The sequence below is a fragment of the Diadema antillarum genome, unplaced genomic scaffold, assembly GCF_040938485.1.
Source record: "Diadema antillarum isolate AM-2024a unplaced genomic scaffold, OU_Dant_1.0 scf00000057, whole genome shotgun sequence".
Lineage (NCBI taxonomy): Eukaryota > Metazoa > Echinodermata > Echinoidea > Diadematoida > Diadematidae > Diadema > Diadema antillarum.
In genome coordinates, this window is record NW_027270946.1 from 2,505,458 (window position 1) to 2,528,084 (window position 22,627).

At 38.5% G+C, this 22,627-nt stretch overlaps 1 protein-coding gene across 1 annotated transcript; it reads left to right on the forward strand.

The window, feature by feature from the left end:
- The first annotated feature begins 84 nt into the window (after window positions 1-84).
- Window positions 85-22,627, forward strand: LOC139715925 (uncharacterized). Its single transcript, XM_071627478.1, has 16 exons — window positions 85-304; window positions 2,759-2,949; window positions 3,675-3,782; window positions 5,524-5,711; window positions 6,790-6,899; window positions 8,206-8,468; window positions 9,664-9,825; window positions 10,559-10,599; window positions 11,728-11,828; window positions 12,322-12,574; window positions 13,369-13,589; window positions 15,934-16,196; window positions 17,488-17,652; window positions 18,536-18,638; window positions 21,481-21,664; window positions 22,431-22,627. The coding sequence occupies exons 1-16, from the start codon at window positions 188-190 to the stop codon at window positions 22,625-22,627; spliced, it is 2,667 nt and encodes an 888-aa protein (XP_071483579.1). The 5' UTR covers window positions 85-187.

Here is a 22,627-nt window from a genome sequence, read left to right on the forward strand (position 1 = left end):
CTCTGGTGCATCGCTAACTCTTGGAGTTCATTTTTATTATTATTTTTTTTTGTGAGAGTGTAGAGATAGCATAGTCACTACAGAGGGTAATACTTGAGCGCAACTTCGAACAGGACCATCGGATGGGTTTGGGTTTCGACGAACAGAAAAAGTTTCAAAGGCTGAAAGTCAATCTCCGTTCAAGATCATGATGACCGTCATCATCCATTCTCTCGTATTCGTGTTGGTCTTCGGCATTTGTCATGGGTCGCATTTCCGCGGCGGATCCATGTCCTGGAAGCCGATTGGGGATCCGTCCTTGGGGGTGAGATTCTAATCATACCAAAATTCAGCTTCCCGTTGTCACTAACCTGCTAACCATGCATGTTTAATGAGTTTTCCTTACACATATTTTCACTTTGTTTTCCCACCGCACTGTGTTATGCCAATTACCTTTCAAACTTATAGGTGTGACGGAGGAATGACTCGCAGACGTTGCAGTAATGTTCACTATAGCCTTTTATTCTCCCGAACTTTCGACCGAGTTACCGGTCTTTTTCAAGGGATTGGGACGTAAACACAAAAGCAGAAAAGCAACCAATTTGCATACATTTGAACAAAATAAGGCAAAAACAAGGCAATTGCCTTATTTTGTTCAGATGTATGCAAATTGGTTGCTTTTCTGCTTTTGTGTTTACGTCCCAATCCCTTGAAAAAGACTGGTAACTCGGTCGAAAGCTCGGGAGAATAAAAGGCTATAGTGAACATTACTGCAACGTCTGCGAGTCATTCCTCCGTCACACCTATACATAAAGATAATGCAGCACCCACAACATACGAGGCCAAGCTCGCTTCACCTTATATATATATATATATATATATATATATATATATATATTCATATAATGTGTATTGATTACATAGACAAACAACTAAATTATAGATAAACAATCAATTGAATTATTGTAATCGGTAGAGTATTTTTTTTTGTACTCTTACATTCCCAGAACCTGTCAACGTTTCTTATTATCTGTTAGCTAATAGTGTTCGTCTAATATTTCGATAGCCCGTTAATGTGAGAAGAAGGGTCAGACTTATTTAAATCTCAGTTGTAGAAATACTTAACTCTCGATACATAGATGTGGATTGTCATTCACCCAGATGTTTGATAACTTGCTCATTTTTGTCGACAGGAAACAGGGAGCAAAATGTTTCCTGACATCGCTAAAAAACCTAGGGGCATAAACATCCCAACTTCACCTTGTACAGTGCACTCCCGTCATAATGAACACGGTTTTAACGAAATTGCGGTTACACCGAAGTAAAAATTCAGACCGCCACATTATCCACTCTTTGTTCTTTATTGCTTATTTGTTCAGTTATAACGAAATTTCGATGTAACGAAAGTAAACTGCCGGTTCCGAGGACTTCGTTATAACGGGAGTCCACTGTATCAATGCCTGCCAGTCTTGTCAACGAGCAAAGAAGTAATTTTGATTAGTCGTGAAGCCGACCCTCCTTGGCTACCAATTACCGATAAACGAATGTCCAGTTTACACGACTAAAAATGTTGTGTAACATCAGTCATCATATTCCCTTGGCTGTTGAAATATATGATGCGCGCTATATGCTCTTTTCAATTCCATTCGCGACAAAGAATTCAGACATTCATAAATGAATTATCCCATCCAATGCATTAATGAGCCTATACGAATGATGGTATATTCGTTTTAGCCGCAAACTCGGTATATCACCATTAACAGCAGGCAAAAATATTCCGTGAATATTCAGCAATGGTTTTGGGGAAACATAACTGTTTATTCCTCATTTCTCGATAAAAAGCGCGGTAGTCCGTATTATAAAACAAGAAAGATCTCAAGTACTATTTTTCACCTGCTGTATTTTGTGAAATACTGGTGTGTATTCCATTTATAGCTATATCCGACAATGACAATGACAATGACAATGACAATGACAATGACAATGACAATGACAATGACAATGACAATGAATCTTATTTCTTAAAACGTCCCCTCTCCAGGCATGGAAGAAGAGATAAAGAAATAATACTCAGTATTTTTTGACTGATTCATGAATATAATTAAAAATCAGATAAGTCTTGCTACTTTTTGCTATTTTCCGTTTGTTAAAGGGCGCTATCAGCATTCGTAATTTTAAGAATTTACGTTATTTTTGAATTTTGATGTAGCATGAAGTCTGCTACTGTAGGAATGCAATGGAGTGGACGTAGAAATGAACGGTTGATAAACTTTAAGTCTAGTAATATTAGTTATGCTATGATTTACAAAGTGGTAAAGATCGAGCACACCAAAAATCCATTAAATCCGGCAAAGGGTATCACAGTGACTTTTAACCAATCAAGCCCTGGAGACTTTGTTGAATGAATCAGCATATAGTATGACACTTTTAGATTTCGCTACCTTTCTTACTTTGGAGAAAGATTACTTCGATTGAGTTCATTTAATTATCTACAGTACAAGAATAAATTGCCCATTTCAGAAGGAAAGCGGAACTATGATCGTCTAAAATGTCTGTTCCCAATTACAAAACAGTTTAGAGTTTAACTATAACATACAAAATAATTATGATCAACAAAGGCCTTGTTTTAAAGGAGCTTTTTACTCTTCTTTTGAAACAACCAGAATAGGGTCTACATAGTAAAAAAAAATAATGGTTATGAAAAGACATTGAAATATGGTTTATGAGACACGAAAAATAAATGGCTTATGTGACCATTTGAGGCCCATGTTGTCGGCAGATGATCGAGGTGAGTTACCGACTGGCCTGGCAAGCGGACACCGATGAGGGCTCCCATAACTGCACGCACGAGCGAGTCAAGACCAACGCCCTAGTCGAGGGGGACAGTGGCGGTCTCAAAGTTGACTACCCCGGAGCTCCCGAGACAGTTCGAAACAAAATTCGTCCACTCAGTTACTACTGCACGACAAGGTCAGTTCTCCTTACAGTTCTCTGACAGTTTAATCAACGAGCTCTTTGGTTTAAGTGGGTAGGCCTATGTCATTGGCTTGGAGACTAGGTGGCAAACTGGTGACGACTCGAGTCTCGCCGGTCACGGAGTGGTCGCGGATACGTCTCCGTGACGTCGCCATGACGTCTCCTCCAGACATACGTTTTCTGAAGACTACCTGGTCTCCGGGGAGTCGCGAGAGGATCGAACATGCTTTTTTTCCGAAGGTTTTTTTTTTTCCTTAGTCTCCAGTTGATGTACATGATATGTGTACGTTATCCATACTGGACGTCCCAGTCAAGCTTTTCATAGCTTATGACGATCCACACAAAATGTATAATAACATGTTTCATGTACAAACAATGTACATATTTGTGAATAATGTATGTATGTGCATTTGTGAGTAAATCAAATTAAATCAAATCAAATCTCGGAGATGTCTGAACTATAGGTCTCCGTGACGTCTCCTGGAGACTATCTTGGTCTGCGGAGAGTCGCGAGAAGTCGCCCTTACTTGTCCTCTGTGGATGATTCAAGTATGGCAAGACAAGTCTTATCGATGTGAATTATTTACTTCAGTATACCTGGAAATTCCCGTTCTCTCCTTATTTTGCCTGTATCAATGTGAAGTGACGAACGCTTTTCCATTCATTTTATTGCAATCACCGACATCACCGACTTCTGTTTCCTCTCATGATGATGTCAGATATGAGGCGTCCGACTACCCTTCCGATCTCAGTCGCAGCTGGGTCATGGGTGAGAACAAATTCAACCAGTCCGCCCCTCCCAACGGCCTCCTAGAGTACGAACTTATGTAAGCATGACAGAGCTGTTAATTGTTTTAACAATTATAGAATTCACAATTTCCGCGCATCCGGGGAGTTATGTCAGATTTAACCTTTCCTTTCCATTATTGTTTTAAAATCACGATGTCTTAGTTAAGCAGTCACATAATATAGATGACATTAAGAATCACAAACGTTAAGTTTCCAAATTTAAGCCGTGTAATCAACTGCTTAAACAATAATAAGAGGAAAATTTGTTGTGACACTGCATCCTTGCTATCAATCAAAATCTCATCACGTGTGTCTACCCTGCACACCGCTCAAATGATATACAGACTAAAAGATTTCAAAATCCTAAGTCTGAATATTAAAACATTACAAGGTGACATCAATTTTGCACACAATGCAAGTTGTCTACGTAATAAATTATGTATTTCAATATTACTAATTTTAAACGTTCATCTACTATCAAGTATAACTGTCTGATTTCAAATCTTACACTTTATAACCCTTTACATCGCTTATAAGCCTCGTCTGCCAGATTTATGCAAATTTTCAATTTAAATTCATGCAATAATCTGTTCTTTTCTAGTTTCAGCACTATCTGTACGCTTTCTCCTATACCTCCCTGCCTATACATATCTCTTTATTGATTTACCGGATACCAGTGTTCGTTATTCCGAGATTTCGTTTATTGAATTAAGACTCGTTATTCGAAACACTCCAACTCTCTACACCTAGATGTTCGTTACTCGGAAAATGAAATATAGTTAGTTAATTCGAACATTAATTTGTGGCATTATTCCGAAGGTTCACTATCCCGAAAATTCCTAATCCGAAAATCAAATCAGGATTCATCATTCCGAAGGTTCGTTAATCCAAACATGAAATAAAGTTCGTAAAACCGAAAATGAAAAAGGTCCGTATTATACTAACGGACCTTCGGAAATTATTTCGATCCTTTTTTTTCTCTTCGAATTAACGAACCTCCAGAATATTGAACCTTATTTCATTTTTGGATTTATGGACCTTCGGAATAACGAATTTTCAAAATAACGAATTGTAACCGATTCTTCAGCGAATCGTTAAATGATGTACTTGCTTAGTTTTACTATTTTTTCCTTTTATCTATTCTGTCATGTATATAGGCCTACTGGCTTCTCTTCCATACACTCTAAACTTGCTCGAATATCTATACTTTGATTCTGTTATTTACTTGTTAGTGCTACAACACATCTCTTCACTGCATCTAAAATGTTTCTGTAAAGGTAAATGTCACTCGAACTGTTTAACCATTTCAGTCCCGCGGCCAACGTGTCTATGTATAATGTCAAGCGAAGTTGACGATGATGATACTGAAAGAGGGAGCCTGTTGCTTGTTCATCAGTCTCAGTCTGTCTTATCTTGTCTTAATGGTCCTGTTTACCTTTGGGAACAGTGATTTAAAAAATTGTCAAGATATGACATTTAATGCATATGTGTAGGTCTGTTGTACCACAAAACATCCTATCAATAAAATTTTCGCGATGAAGCATAAAATACAAGGAGATATCTGTATTTTTCTCAATAAACCGTAAATGTAGACGGTTTAGTCTGGAAACATATTTATTATAACCATTGTTCACATTATATATTTCAACCGATTCAAATTTTTACAGTAGTTGCTTCTATCCCTAACACACCTTAAAGAACTATTTTAAAGCACTAATGCTGGGTTTCCATTTCACCTGCAAATGGTAAATTACGCCTTTAACAATATTCCCCTTAAAGTTACCAGTCATGCTGCTGGGTGCATACACTAGTCAACTATTCCCCACCCAAGAACTGGGACTTTGTGATGTCGGTGAACTTGGAGACACGTCAAGACACGGGGAAGATTAACCACTCGCCTATCACGACGGGCCTCCCAGTGCAGCGGATCAGGCAGGGTTGCAACAGAGCCGTGCTCAGGATTCCAAGTAAAGTAACCTCGAACGCAAAAATATCAAGCAGATTTTGATTTAGACAAACAGTTTTAGTTCCCCTGCCAAAGTATTGAACTGATTTCGAGGGATCATTTATTTCATTTTTTAAACAGAGAAAACAAATCATTTTGATGTACTGAATGCCTAAACTTAATGATGACCAACATAACTTTTGCAGGTATTATGTTGAAAGGGTGTGCGAAAAACAGCCATTGGCCTATCATAAAGCGTGTACCGCGCTAGAAAGACAAAATTTAAAAAAGTAGATAAATATGCGGGACGTCGCTGTTTCATTATATTATGATGAATTATATTATGATGAATACTGACAAGTATGTGTACCTGTCATTCGGATAAAAGGCGAGAAACACTGTTAGCGAGCTAATTTATGTGTTCTTTGTTTTTGCATTTGTTTATGTTTTAGTAGAAGATTTTTCTTTGAAAAGGGATGTTTAATGGTGTAGCCCACATCAAGTATACATTTTCTCACCAGAAAAAAAAAAATTGGGATTCTTCAAAAAATATTATGTTCCCCTGGGACTCACCGATCAAAACTTACACTATCTAGATTCAAACAAAGGGACATTGACCAGAAATGAATATAATTTATTTCCACTATCAAAATTCAACACATTTTCACTTTTGTAGCATAATGAAAGAGCACTAAACTTACCTCTTTCAGAGAACAGGGGTAATAAAATTATCCTTGGTATAATTATGCCAGTAACAAATCCAGAGAATGTGTGCTTTTCATATAAAATGATATCTTGTGGATATTTCTTTAATTTTTCCTTTATATCGTAGTTCATATGTGATGTCATGATCTGTATAGTAGTCTTCTGATCCAGCGGTCTTGTCACCAAAATTTCAAAAATTCAAAACTTTTGAATGGATTGTCAGATTGTCCTCAAACTTTCACTGATATGTTTGACAATTGCTGCTTTCACTCAATCCACATGTATAATAAAGATTTGGAGTAAATTCTCCTTTAACCTTACAAATAGGGTCAATAACATCCTAACGGTGCATAAGTTTTAATGAGTTGATTTCTGATCACGCTTTTGCTTTGTAGCGTATGACCCGGATGGTGATGAAATCCGATGTCGATGGGTGAGCGAAGACGAGTGCAGATCCAACTGCGATGCCAGCACTGTGTGGCCAAGCCGACGTTTCCGGCTGATCGTGAGTTTGTAGATCCCCTTTGAAAATCCCTTTGGAAAGGGACGCTCACTATATAGGTCTTGGATATCGGTGGACATACTGAATAGACTGCTGTATAGGAGAAATTAAAAAGGAAAACCCTGCATCTCAATTTTTCCCCGCAATATCCCGATTTTCCCATGAACTTGATAGGAAATCAATAACCTCTTTCTGAGGATACCGGATCAAGTAGACTGTAATAACTGTTAGCCTTCCCTCATTTCCTTCACCCATCTTCGGAAATTTGAATGTAGAGGAGTATGCTTAAAGAGGAAATCCAGTCCAAATATAAGTTAGTCTGATAAAAAAGAGTATAATTTTACGAGTTCAACGGTAAAAATTTGACTGAAATCGGATAAAGAATAAGGAAATTAGGAAATTTTGAAGTTTTGATAATTTTTCCAGAAGAGTTCTTGTACAGTGGGCATGAATATGCACATGAGTGAGCTAACCATGTCATACCCTCACAATTTTGCATTTATCGTGTACAAAAAAAAAATGACAAAAATTCAATGTTTCTGTCATTGAAGTCTGAAACATGACGTTATTCCTGGTTGAATAACTTCAGAATAGTGATGAGTTAGATATATGAGGATTTGAGCCTCGGGTATAATTGCGTTTGAATAAAAAACAGGAAATTCAAAATTTTATGTACAAACTTTATAGTAAGTTGTGAGGGAATGACATGCTCACTTTGTCATTTGCATATTCATATTGACTGTTCAAGAACTGTTTCCTCCCAAAATAGCGAAACTTCAAAATGTCATAACTACCTTATTTTTCATCCGATTTCTATCAAATCTATACCGTTGAACTCGTAATAGTTTACTCTTTCTTATCAGACTAACTTATATTTGGACTGGATTTCCCCTTTAAGAATGATCGAACTACACAAGACGATATTTTCATTCTCGTGAAGTTTGATTTCGTGATAACACTTACAGGGGAGCAACCTCAATAGTAGCGGTTACTCACCAAGCTAGATGCAAGTCAGCGAAAATCAAAGAAGACACTTGGATGTTTGTGAAGTATAAAAGAAACTAAAATATCTTTAAAATACACCCTCGACAAAAATCCATGGTCAGCTGCGTGGGCTGTCAATTTCCAGTTGCTCTTGATATCTCATATAATATCTCGGTGCTCTATCCTACTCTGTGGTAAATTTCCAGAAAAATAAGTATAAATAAGGGTATCACAGGTAAACGTTAAAATTTATATATAAGCACACACGAATACCCAAAACCATCACACAATGTTTGTAACATTCCGTTTCATGTTTGACTGTCAGAACCGAAACGGAGAATGCAGCCTCCTTGTCATGCCGAACAGCGCCACCGTTGGCTGGTACGCCATTGCCATCATGATTGAGGACTCCTCAAACGGAGTGGTGCACAGTAAGGTTCCATTCCAGTTCATGCTGGAAATCACGGGCGACCCCACGTGCTCGAAGCCCCGCATCATTGGTCCGTCCACGGGCACTTGCTTTATCCTACCCGTTGGGGAGACGTTCAGCTTTAATGTCACCGCACAAACACCCGACAATGTCACCACGTAAGCAACTGTGGTAGATGTGCTTCACCTATACCTTTTTTTTTTTTTCCAGAGTAGTGTGTGGTGATAGTTCGATATTCTGAAGGTTCATTAGACATGTTAGATAAAAAATGAAATGAGGTTCGCAATTTCGAAGGTTTGTTCATTCGAAAAATGATTATTCCGAGGGTTCGTTAATATTCGATATGGAATAAAGGTTCGTAATTCTGAAGGTTCGTAATTGCACACCTTCTTTTCGTTTTTGGATTAACCAACCTTTTTCCTTTTCGGATAACCGACCCTTCGGAATAACGAACTTGTTTTTTTTTTCCATTTTTTTTTTAATCAATGAACCTTCGCAACAATGAACGTCATTTCACTTTCGAATGAACGAACCTTCGGAATAACACCACGATAATCGGGTGAGATTAACGAACCCTCTTTAGAGGGTAACAAAATGCTATATATAGGTACAGGGAATTCGTGTATTTCTGGAAAACAAACCTTATTTCGTTTTCGGATTAACAAAACCTTCGGAATAATGAACTTCCTTCGTAGTGTGTAGTGTTATGAGTGTGCATTGTGAACTGTGCAGCGTGTAGTGCGTTATGTGTAGTGTGTAGTACGCATTGTGTTATGTGTGATGAGTATACTTGATTGATTCGCACCTCGTCATATTTAATATTTATGTATGTTTAAATCACACTACGCCACTGAAATTCTATGAAATCCCACTCACATAAAGGAAAAATGCTTAAGATTCAAATGGAAGTACAAGTTCAGTGATCGATACCGGAAATTTGCAGCTATCGTTGTCAAACGCGAACGAGTCGGAATAGAATGTGCGCTAAGGAAGGGGCCCGCGCTCCCATAGACAAAGCACGTAAAAGACGTGTGCGGGTGAACGTGATGATACCGATAACACGTATTCCTTACATAACTGTAAGATTTTCGAGAAAAAACTGTTTGGTTTTCACCTCAGTTTGCTTTGTTGTGGTAACCCTGCAAAGTTTCAAGAGTATACTGAACACAGTGCCCCTGACGAGGTGCGGATACCTCACTATTTCATAGACTCTTGTAGCGCGCAGTGTGGGCCTACATAGTTCAAAAATGTGAAGCATTATGTTGTGTTTCATATTTACCAATTACAAATTTACACTCATCTGTTTGTGTCAAAAGATGGCTGCAGTTGATAAAAGTTTCTTTTTTTTTTTAGTATCCGAGACATCCCCTCGACAAGTATAGTCGGTATGGAGAAGAGCCCTCTACGTCAGGTACCCGGTAGCCCACTACAGTACTACGTCACACTGACATGGACACCTGCAGCCAATCAGCGAGGGGTATCTCTTGTCTGCTTTCAACCAGAGGACAGTAACGGGTACGGAAATTGAGAATGCCTTTTTATCTTCATTTCATGCTATTACGGGCAGGTTGTACCGTTAGGCAGAGTTTACATTTTTCCTTAACATTTTTAATAAAACCAATGACGAAGATACGCTGGTGATAATCGTAAAGGTATAGCCTAGTACCTGTCTAATACCTTCAGCAAAGCTGTTTACCATAATGGTAAAATAGATAAAGATGATAATATTATCTACAACCAGAAGTAATGTCTCTTTCGTGTAGTATTCAAGGAAAACAAAATTAGTATTAGTAACAACAGTGTTTACACAAGTAGTGGTAGTAGTAGTAGTAGTAGTAGAAGTAGTAGTGGTAGTATCAGTAGTACTAGTAGTAGTACTAAATTGTACTTTATAACACCCAAGGTAGTAATGCAGCATATATGGCAGTTAGAATCATTGTCACCATTGGTTCGCACTTGCTTGGCATTGTTTCATTCGGTCAAAATGTTATAAATCCCTTTGTATCACTTTGCCATGAGGAATCGCCCGAAGCCAGCCGGGTGGATGTGCCCTATGAGGGCGGTAGGGCCGCTTATATCGGGAAAAAGTATAAAAGGACACATTTTCAATCCCTTTTGGTGTGTGCATCGTAAGAGTTATTTTGCGCTTATACTTTTTGGTCATGTTCCTTTTTTTTATACAGTCTCATATTTATTGCGTGAAATGCTTCGTGTATGAAAACAGACATGGTTCCTTTGTCTTTTGCAGGCTTCAGGGAAATCAAGTGTGCGTTGATATATCAGTTGGTGGTACGTATTTATCTACATTTGTTCATTCAAAATAATGGAAGGAATGTCTTATTTTTCTTTCTGTTACTCTCTTTATGATTCAAATATGATAAAAACTTTTGTATACAGTCATTTGATAAAAAGATAAAAGTACACATTTGAAATATTTGTCATGGCTTAAAATCTTTGCTCGGGAACTTTGTGAAAACAGCCTGAACCTTTGGGCAGCAGTTTCAAAAGACCTAGAAAGAAATCATTTCATCTAGCTCTCTTACGGTGGTGATGATAATTCTCATTTTGATTAGAGATGCTCTCATCGTAACTCTACATGATCGTGATTATCAGTTATATATTTATAACCATAGATAAGTATCTTCACTCGCGTATCTCTTGATTGATTTTCTTTCTTGTAACACCGTGACGATTAAGAAATACGTAGGATATTCAGAGTAGTACCAAGGAGGTACTAGGCCTAGTGCTATAGCTCCTTGGTAGTATATACATAAAGGTGCAGAGGAAACCAAAGCCCAAATGGTTTGAATGGGAGTACGAAACTTAGTACTAGATTACACAGGTAAAATTTTGGGAAAAGTGACCCCCATTTCATTCTTGGAATTTGAACCTTATCTTATTTTCGGAATGACGAACCCGTGGATTAACGAACTCTATTTCATTTTCGGATTAACAAACCTTAATTCGGAATGGCAAACCTTATTTTGTTTTCGGATTAACGAACATTCGGAGTAATGATCCCTTTTTCAATTTTCAGATAAACGAACCTTCGAAATAATATATCCTAATTCATTTTCGGATGAACGAACCTTTCAAAAAGCGACCCATATTTCATTTTCATACAGCCGAAGCTTCGGAATACCACCAACATAATGTTCGAATTAATCATCCAATTTCATTTTCCGATTGATGAACCTTAGGTATTGGGAAATTATGTGTTTTGGAATAGCGAAACATCGGAATTACAAACCTTATTTCATTTTCGTATTAACGAATCTTTCGGAATCACGAACATCATCTGCTTTCTTTTGCCAAAGTAGGACACTCATACACACCCTTTGCAGTCGTTGCTGTATTGATGGCTAATAGCGAAGTGATGCCAACCTTTATATCAATCTGTTCTTGTAAACGTTGTAGAGGAACGTGCTCCAGTTCCCGATGACTTCCTCTCCAATCCCGCGGCTGGCAGGGAGATTATGACGGAAAATACCGCGTTTGAGATCGTATTCGATTCGGATGTGAGTACAGTGGAACCCTGCACGATAGTTTCTCATCCTGCTCATCCCATAATATTTTCATAATACATGATACAGTGTTTTGTTAAAAAGGCAACTATTTATATGTTCATATAAGTGTCACATAATGTTCATCCATTTCTGGGGCTTCACTGGTACAGCACAGGAAATCTGCTACACACCAATACCATAATATGATAATCAGTAGAGTGACGTGCGAATGTTGCTGTGCATGGTAACAAAAATTTAACAGCAATCAAATTCAGTTCAATTTATTCAATCAATTCAATTTTTATTTCATTATTTTACAATTCTTTTCAGTCACAAAAAAAAAAAATGATTGTGTAGTAGACCTTCCTCGAAGTTAATGATATCCTCGACCCTTATTCGGTAGTATACAGGTGATTTTTTTTTTTGTTTGTCGTATTTCATTGCTCGTGTTTATGTCCAACACCTCTGCCTCCCTTATCACACCCCTTCCTTCATCGCAAAATAGATCAGCCGACCGAATAGAGACTGTCATATCAGGATCTTGCGCACGGCAGACGGCTCTGAAGTGACCAGTGTCAAGGTTGAAAGCACACCGGGCGATGGCGTTATCTTCTACAGAGACGCCATTTTGTTCAGCATCCCCGAAGGACTGTTGACATCCGGTGTGGACTACACGCTCGACCTTCCCGATGGTCTGGCCCGGGGTTTCGGCAGTTGTGCACCCTGGTCTAAGGCCAGGTCCTGGACCTTCCGTACAGGTAGCAATAATACTTTTTCTTGTTTTTTGAAAGTAAATTAAGGTGATTTTCTTTCTATCTCGTGTAATCTTCCCAAGGAATCCCTCCCATCATCTATCTATACAAAATACGCAGACACAGAGTCACAGAAATTGATTTGCGCTAGGGAGATGCCTTTGTGTACTTTTTTTTTCTCCCGGGAACTAAGCTGTGTAGATTCGCAGTGTTCTGTCTAAAGTAAGTCTTATATACGATAGTCATTACACAAAATACTTCGTAAAGGAAAAGAAAATATTGTTTTTGAGAGCAGCCTCCGATTAAAGTCTCTACGCATATTTCCCTATTATTCTCTTTGCCAACGGGCAGATGATATCCACTTTGATGCTCTATAGAAATAATACATATCATCGTCACGTCTACTCCTTAATTTTAATTGAATTAAATGCATTGGGAGAAATCTATCCTTCATCTAATTATTGCTGCGTAAATATTGAAGATCAGCTTTTGACAATTCCAATTACATGTCCAAACGGACCAAGATTATATCTTACCGCCCGGGCAAGATCATGTGCTAACAGGATCGGCTGACCAATCACAACAAAACAAATTCTAATGTATTATGCTTATGATATTCCTGATTTATTCTGTGTTATGTTTTGTTGGAAGAAAAATGGAAATGAATATAAATGATAAATGACCTGTACTGAACTGAAAAACAATTTTGAAACGGTCAATTATGTTCAGTTTGTTTTTCATTTGTTATTTTGCCGTATCGTTCAAATAAAATCACTTTCTCACTTGCCTTACCCTATAAGGGAATGGATCCAGTGCAGGGTACACGAGACCGCCAACGGATCGCTTCCTCGGGAAGCCCCAATGCTTTGGGACCTTCATGCAGATGTTTATTCCCAAGACCATGGTGCCGTACGAAGACCCAACTAACATGCACTTTAGGGAACCAACTTGTGTTGGAGCGGAGCACAATAGTACACACTTTGTCATTGGCACTCATTACCAGTACTGCGGCACCAACATCGTAAGTACTTCATGGCCGCGTCGCCACGTTTTCAGAAGTGGGGGGGGGGGGGGGGGGGGGGGGGGCACTTCAGACTTCTGGTGCCACTTCCGGGTTTCATCAGCTAACTGTATGGAGATCAGTTGGTTTGTGTATTGTAGACTCAGGTCAAGGGAAGACCAAGCAACACCACTCTTCTTCAGTAAATACGAATCTTTCTTGTAAATGTGCTAAATGTTATTTTGAATAAGACGTGGACGAGGGAACTGAAGAAACTTTTACCTTCAAATGAGAGGGTATACATTGTACCACTATACGGGTGCACATCACGACCTCTACACCCAAACGTCATCCAGCCAACGAATCATACAGCGGCCCACGGGTCGTACTGCCCACGAGTTGTATAACTCACCAGTCAAACAGCCCATGAGCTAGGCAAAAAGTGAACAATGCCCACGAGCCCGACGTTTACTAAAATAGGCCCACGAGCTAATACCGTCCGTGAGTTAGACGATGGGCAAATAAGGCCCATTAGTTTGACATTTATCAAATAGGCCCAGAAGCTCGACATTACATCACGAGGCTATATTGTTGTACGTAGTGTCAAGCTTATTGACCTTTTTTTCATGTGGTGTTGAGTTTTTGGGCCTTAGTGTCCCGAGTGTCGAGCTCATGGGCCTTTCTCACGGGTCTGCATATATGCCTAGTGTCTAGATTGTGGGCTGATAATTCTTTTTTTTTTTTAAATAGGTGTTCCCGGCCAATTTCGCACTTTTGTCTGTCCATTTGATAGAAGGTTCATTCAATTTAGCGAAAATCCTCGTCACTGCACATTCTGTCATTCAAAATGGCATGTTCGTTTAATTTAGCATTTCGATCAATAAAATTCGCACATGTGCCTTTCGAATTCGTAAAACGGGCATTCAAATTGCCATGGGCAGTCAAATTCCAAACATGTTCATTCAAATTAACGTCATTATTTCTTCTTGAAAAGGTGAGAACATTTAAACGCGTATTTCTATGTGACTTTTTGTTTCATCCACTTACTTTTAAGCAGTAAAAGTATCATATTTTTGACCCTTAGCTCGAGTTTGTTGTTCTGTACAATGCCCCTTTTCTTTCATACCTGTCATTTTAGGCCTACATTTACCAATACTACAGATTAACTTCATCTTCTTACTGTCATGACAGCACAAGTTAGATCCAGACGTATTTCTCAAGAAGACAGAAAAAGAATTATAGGAACATTTGATGATCATAACCTTGACTTCCTAGAACTGGCCGACACATTCGGAATAAAGAGCTCAACGGCCAGATAAGTTGTGGCCAGTCCGTCTTCGGACCAGAAGACTCAATAAGCACATTGAAGAAAAAAAAAAACTGTTGCCAAAATCTCTAAAATGAATACGAAAATATGAAATGTAATGACGCTTGCAAAACAATAACTATGTTGAAAAAAAAAATAAAGAAAGAACCAAAGCTTAAACATGCGTGCTAAATTGACTGCAAAAGATGTTAAATTGGATGCCCAAAAATGAAATCGAATGAACGAGTGCAGCATGTCCGTGATCACGTGACTATATCATTCTACATTGAATGAACGAATAACAAAATGGTGCTTGTTTTACGAATTTCAATTGAAAAAGTGTTAATTAGAATGAGGCTAAAGGTAATTTGAATGCTCTAAAATGAATTTGAATGAAGAGATCATAAAATTGAAGCACCAAACGTGTCATCTACGCTAAATGTTGCTAAATTGAATGCAGCAACAAGGAATTGGACTGACAAAAGTGCGAAATTCGCCGGGAAAACCTTTAATATAGCTACAAAGTGGGCCATGTGACATGTGGGTATCGAGCTCGTGGCATGACCCCCACTTATGTGCCGATCACAGAGTTGTCAGTATGATGGGCCGGCCAGCTTTTAATAGATCTCCTCGCTCACACCACAAGTTTAAAATTCAAATCATTACGTTAAATAAAGATCTGACGAGCCTATTAATACAAGAAAGCACTAAAAAGTAACATGATAAAAAGCAGTTTTGAGACGTGATAGGAGCTAAGTATCTATCCGTATGACTCGCTCCACCTCGACCTTTTTTTGGGGGGGGGGGGTGAGAGGAAGTGACAGGAGGAGAAAATATCAAATATCATATATTAATACACGTACCAAACTGCAGGAAAAAAACATGAAAAAGAAAGATTTATCAAATCTTCTTAATTGTATCATGATTAAGTGTGAAAAACCGAATTATTAATGTTGAGTTTGTGTAGCAAGCATCGCAACTGTTGAGCAGTGTTATTGTTTGTATAGTTCACTGTCTATACACAATTGGATTTTCCTTTTTTGTCATATTATTGTAAAGAAAACGATTCCGGGGGCACGCAAATCCATCATCTCAAACACGATCCTCATCGCACCAATGAACGTTCGCGGCTACGATCACATGACTCGCCACAACGTCACCAAGATCAACGTCATCTGTGAGATGGAGAACGACCGCACGACTTTCGTCGAGTTCGGTGCCGATCTCCCAGCCATAGTGTACAACCGTACCAGCCTCGGGTTGTTCAACTTCTCGCTGCGGATGTACCCCAACGAATCCTTTGCCGCGAAGACGCAATACAAGTGAGCGGTGATCTTTTTGACATTTGACATTCCACTAATATAATTCAATTATGTTTATTCGACAGTGGCCTTATGAATTAATAGCATTAAGGACATGATTTCAAATAGTTTACAGGACGTATGTATTTATATAGCAGGGCTCGACACTTTATAACTCCCCCCATGGCCTGTTTACGCCACTAAAATCATCATATTTGAAATGTTGGCGATCCGAAATAGTTGCACTGAATACGAAACAGCGATTTTGTTTGAATCTTATAGTTGCCCACTCCTGCCACCAAAAGATCTGCCTTTTGTAGGCTTGGTGGCCCGACAGCAATTTTCAATGGTCCCAGGCTACCGGCACGACCTGGGGGGTGTTTCATGAAGGAACTTGTCGGATGAAATATCTGACAAGTCAATTATATCCGACAAGTTTTGAGAAATTCTTTAGTCTGACTGGCTGATTTCTCTGAACTTATCGGATATAATTGACTTATGGGACATTTTATCCGACAAGTTCCTTCATGAAATGCCCCCCCCCCCCCCCCCGGGGGGGGGGGGGGCATTTCATGAAGCATCTTGTCCGACAACTTGTCGGACAAATTTGCTCTCAGCCAATCAGATGCAAGGATTTCAGTAGCTTTTAACATTTTGTCAGACAAAATATCTGAAAAAATGCTTCATGTAATGCCCCCAGATCACCGCTTATGCCGAGCTTTGCGTGTAGCTGGCAATACTATGATATAGGCTAGCTGTTGGAGCACGTGCAGAGCCTTTTCTGTATATTTGAGAGCAACTAGTAGGCCTACAACAATGACATAGAGAACAAACCGTGAGTGGACGCTTCAAAGTGTCGTTTTCAGAATATGCAAGTAAGAAACGGCAGCAAATCTCACATTCCAAACACAACACAATTCACGCATTACACCATCCCATTCACCGGAGGGTGTGTAGATTAAAATGACTTGAATAGTTTACCATTAATGAGATATTTTATCTACAACTTTCAATATTAAGGTATATGATTATATGAAAATCGTTTAGCCTTTGCATTTGTCATTTTATATTAACTTTCATTTTTTTTTTAATGGAGGCTAGTGGTACACGGCAAACTGTTTTAAGTCAAAAGCTCGCACAATTCTTCACTTAGTACTTACAGTATAAGGTGCAGGTGCTTTATAACTCATAATCTAAGATTAATAAAATATTTTCTATACATTTTACTCACTCCCAAATGCTCCAGAGTAGAATGAGTCACTTCCATAAATGCAATCTGTCAGCATATCTCAATTCTTTGGCACAATCTTAGGTACCAAGACTATCCTCTCCAGGTCAGCCTCGATCAAAGACTATACTTTGAAGCAAAGGCGTTGATCGACTCGAGTCTGGCCTATCAGCTGTCTCTGAAGTCATGTGAGGCCACGCCCTCTCCAAACCCCGTTGATCGATATTACTATCGATTCATTGAAGATGGGTAGGTAAAATATCTACACCCATGTCTATGTACATTCAGCTTTGCTTTACAGTCCAGCGGGGTATATAAGTATTCATTTGAAGGTATAAGCCCAAATCGTATACCGATGATTTAAGTGACGGTAGGCACGTGGTATAGGGCTATAAGATGTATTAAAAATGATTGTCACGCATGTCTGCGCAACCATAAAAGTGAAAAGAAGTAATGCTTCAAAAACACTGTGGAGGAAGAATAATTGTGGTATATATCTTAAACGGGACATTTATTATCCATAGGTTCGAATCCTGACCACATAGCATTCATCCATGGTCAAAACAAGTTATCTACCATCTCCCTCTTGACCCAGCTGTAGGAATGAGTGCCTTGTGTTGGTTATACCACTTGAAATGTCAGAGTCATCTGGATGAACAGTCAATAGCACTGAATAGGAATTGAAAGACTCTTATTATAATAATTTTCGTTACATCAACATTTATATTTCAGAATCTATTTACAGACGAGGTTTTGTGAGTATGAGAGTATGTTCTCATATCTTATTTTCATACTCTTGCTTCTAAACTTCAAAGCCAGTTTTCTATCTGGTGTGGTGGCAGAATTTTTTTTTCACCCGTTCTGGAGTATGTTTTGCTCTGTTTTATATCTTTCTTTCAGTCATGTGGGACAAAGTATAAGCCGCTGAAAATGTTAGAATCTGGAGTATTTGCAAATGCCCAAGATAGGAAATCGATATTGGGCAACTTTATCAGTCTTTCGAGGCTTCGGCAACATCCCTATGCAGTTTTCTATATGAAATGTACGAATTTATGACAGTATGAATGTATGAATATATTAATGCATGGATATATAAATACATGAATATATGACTCCTTTAACTTGTCCACAGGTGTGCTGTCGATGACACCGTCAGGTTTCATTTACAGTCTCGTTTGAAATGGCGCTTCTCTGTCCAGTCCTTCGCATTTCTGGGCCATTTTCTCAGCGAGTCGGTAAGCCATTATCTGGGTGTTGTTTGTTTGTTTGCTTGTTTGCAGATACTTTTCTGCATGTATTCCAAAACCAAGTATGAACAACAATAACGTGATATAAAAATGACGAATTGATCAACTGCTCGAAGTAATCCAATGATTTCATGATTGTCCTATCAAGCTGTAATTGCAATGATGCTTGAGTTTGTATGTTTTGTATTTGAGTATTTGTTCTATGTTTTTCATCGCAAATTTTGTTTTGCTGTTCATGACATTTTTATCTGTACATAATTGTGAGCAGGGCCTTTAGGCACATTAGTTGACTAAATAAAAGGATTTATCCTTCTAAAAAATTAGATAGATAAATAAATGAATAAATAAAAACAAATAAATCAATCATTTAACATAAATATCATCGATCCGAAAGATTGTTTGATAAAGAAAAGACGATTTTGATGATTATAAAAAGCAGAGATAGAGACTATCACACTCGTTTGCTTGAAGCGATAATAGCCCCTCCCCTCTCCAACAACAACAACAACAACAACAACAACAACAAAATCAAACATGTATGGTATAGAAGATTCAGAAAATAAATGTCATCATAATAATTTGTCGTTGTGCATTATTTCAAGGGGAATTATGCATGTTTTTGCTGTACATGCTATGTGTACTTGTGCATTGGCTAGGTGGCTTAAAATTTTCACTAAATCTTTTGATATTGCCTTTATTGGGGGGGGGGGGTAGCTTAAGAAACAAGAAGAGCAAGCGCAATCAAATGTTGACAGTCAGTCAATCATTCTTGGTTGTATATTAGCAGTAAATGCTTCTTCATTCAATTGAATTGAATTGAATTGAATTGAATTCGTTAGGATCTCAAAGAAATGAGAATTATAGGCAGCTTTTATAATATATTCGGGTAAAGAATTCCATACATCAGGACTATTGCCTCTTGCTTTTATTTATTTATTTATTTTTTTCAACGCTAGTAATAGTCCGGAGTTGTTCAAGTGAATATCAGAAAAATGACGAGATTGATAAGAGTGGATACTGGTGTAATGGAAGCTTTCTGAAGACTCGGAGGCAGAGATTGTGTCAAGAATTAAATATGGCCGGTTGAAATATGTGCATATCAAAATAGGCCAAACTGTAGTGTTCTATAATCGTAAAATGATTGTTTTGTACTTGCTGAATAAAGCGAAGTTCTTTGTATGTCACACAGCCAATGCGTAGAAATGTCATCTCGACATTTTGTTTACTTGTCTGTGCTTGTGATTCATTAGGGAGCTTTAGATTTGCAGCGCGGACGCTTGAACTGGACGTTCTCCTCTCCCCTGCGTCGTGCTGAAAAGTAGCTTTAGATCACGCTGGGACGCTATCAACGTATAAAAAAAAAATAAAATGGCGCCCCCATATGATCGGTGCATGAAGTAGCTCTCTACGTCGTGAATTGAGCGGACGTAAAAATAGCCCAGAACACGTAGTGAAAAACTCAGACGACGCAAGCTATAAAAATAGATCATCTTGACGCGCGTTTCTGCGCATGCGCAGAACCTTTTTTTTTTCCTCTGAAAGCTCCCTGCTGTGTTCTGAACGCAGTGCAAGGTGCTAAGAGGTAGTTAAAACGTATAGCATATTACAACGACACACCTTTCAAGTTTCAAGTTTCAAGTTTATTTTCCACATCTCATTAAAAAAAAATGAAATCAACGTGATTTCATGTGAGCATAACAAAATGTACACACAGAAAAAAACAATTTATAACAAAATAATGTACATGTATAAAAATTAAAGTTTGTGACTCAGGATATGTGGCGAGTGTGAAGGGGAACAGCAATAGGCCATTTACCTTTTGAGGCTGAACCCCATATACAAAATGAAGAAAAAGAGAGTCAGTTAAAGTAATGATAAAATTATCATAATTAGCAGTTATCAATTGAAGCATTACAGAATAATTAACAACAAACACATAAAACAATTACAAGTACATCTACTATATGCACTTACAGAGGACAAAATAGAACAATTACAAAACGAAAACAGTCTACAAAACAGGACATTATGAAGCACTAAGCCAGATAGGACTACACATTTATACAATAATTTGAAATAAGCTGTAACGCACATGAAATATGTGACGAATACTATTTGAATTTTGCGCTCAAATGAAATACCCCAAACAGAACATGAGTACTCAAGCTGCAGGAATTATGATCAAGCAGTAAGAAATGATGAAATGTGTCGAGATCATATTATTCACACTTATCAAAATTTGCTCCCGACATGAGGAATTAAGAAAGACTTGATATGCGTAGGTGGCACAGCTTGTTGTTAATCGTACGTGCGGTAAATATCTGCCTTAAGCGACGCTTCATAAATGAATGAACGCAGTCGTTGGAATGAAGACAGCACTTTGTATAGTTGTTTGTGAGTTATTTTGATCTGGAGTTAGAGTTGTTTACAAGCAGACGAAAATAGCACTTGAAATATGGCAAACGTGGCAAATGAAATAGGTGGATTTAATGAGGAATCATTTGAATGAACACAAAGCATCAAGCTGCCACATCATCACTCTGATATGCCTTAAAGGAAGCCACCGACATCTTGTGCGTGCTGGCAGATAGAAATATCAAAATATAGTGAGGTTGCTACATCCCTTTGTATCAAATTAGCGACAGCGAATTATGGTTGAACCACATTTCCTCTGATATCAGTTGACATGAACAGACGAAAATAATCCTAAAAGCATGACATTTACGAGGATAATCATGTCAATTCGTCATTGATTTACGAGATAAAGCCTCCATTACGTTACCCATCTTTAAACAAAAAGTAACCAACTGTCACTCAATTTCTGCTGCAGATTTTCATTCACTGCGACATTCACGTGGAGGAGAACGGAAGTCTCCATGCCTGTCCGGCCACAGCTCAGGGGACCAACCGACGACGTCGCCATGCTGATACCAGTAGTCTCTCACGGGCTTTCTTTAATACAGACGGGCCAATCAGAATAGTCGATGGATCTTTACCGTTGGTTAACCTGAGAGGTTAGTGATTATTCTGAAAGTTGTCCGCTGTGAGTGGATCATGGGTGCGATTTAGAGCTGAAGTGTAGTTTTCAAAACATATATATGGTCAAATATACACACACTCACAAATGAACATACGCACACACCCAAACATGCTTTATGCTCGTCTTGCTTCATGGACACCAGCTGCATTGAAATCCCTTGTAGAAACTCTGTTATAAAGCTTGTTAAAAGGAATTGCTTAAATATTTCCCCCGAGTATCATTATGAGAACTGCTGTGTCATCGAGTGGTTGCTTCATTTTTTTTTGTCCAATGTCAAAGAGAATTTGCACGGAATCTACAGAAGAACTTTACGAATGATCGCACACAGTCCTTTATGCTTGAGACGGCAAAGACCCGTGCATACCCATGAAAACAAATAGTTCAAGTTTTTTATGTCTATATGTCTAAATATCATTGTAACAGCGGAGAATTTCCCCCAACAAATGGCATGTTAAGCACTGGCATGCTGCGATTTTGTAGGTGTGTGTCTCATGGAACTTAATGCAGTAGTGTTTTCTAGCTGTGTGTTCGTTAATTCATCTGAAGCATATTGAAATCTCAATGTGGAGGTGTTTACAAACAGCTTTTGCAGTATCTGTACTTCTCTGCGGACAGAACCGAAAGAGTATACGTAAAGCTTATAGCTAACAGGCCGCTAGCTTCTGTCAAGTTGTGAAATCTGATCCTCAGATCAACAAAAGTTGCTCCTCGTTCAAAATGTTTATTGTCATCTTCTGCAGATGATAAGGAGGTTTCCACACAGACTCCTCTCGGGTCCATCTACATCTCGGCGATTGCACTTGCAGCCTGCGTCATCTTGGTTGCCGCTCTCATCTCCATGACGACGGTGATGAGGAAACTCAAGATTCAGAATCGAAGACTCGGAGCTCTCGTCGGGCGGCCAGCCATCCCCCTCCAGTCGATCACGGAGCGATAG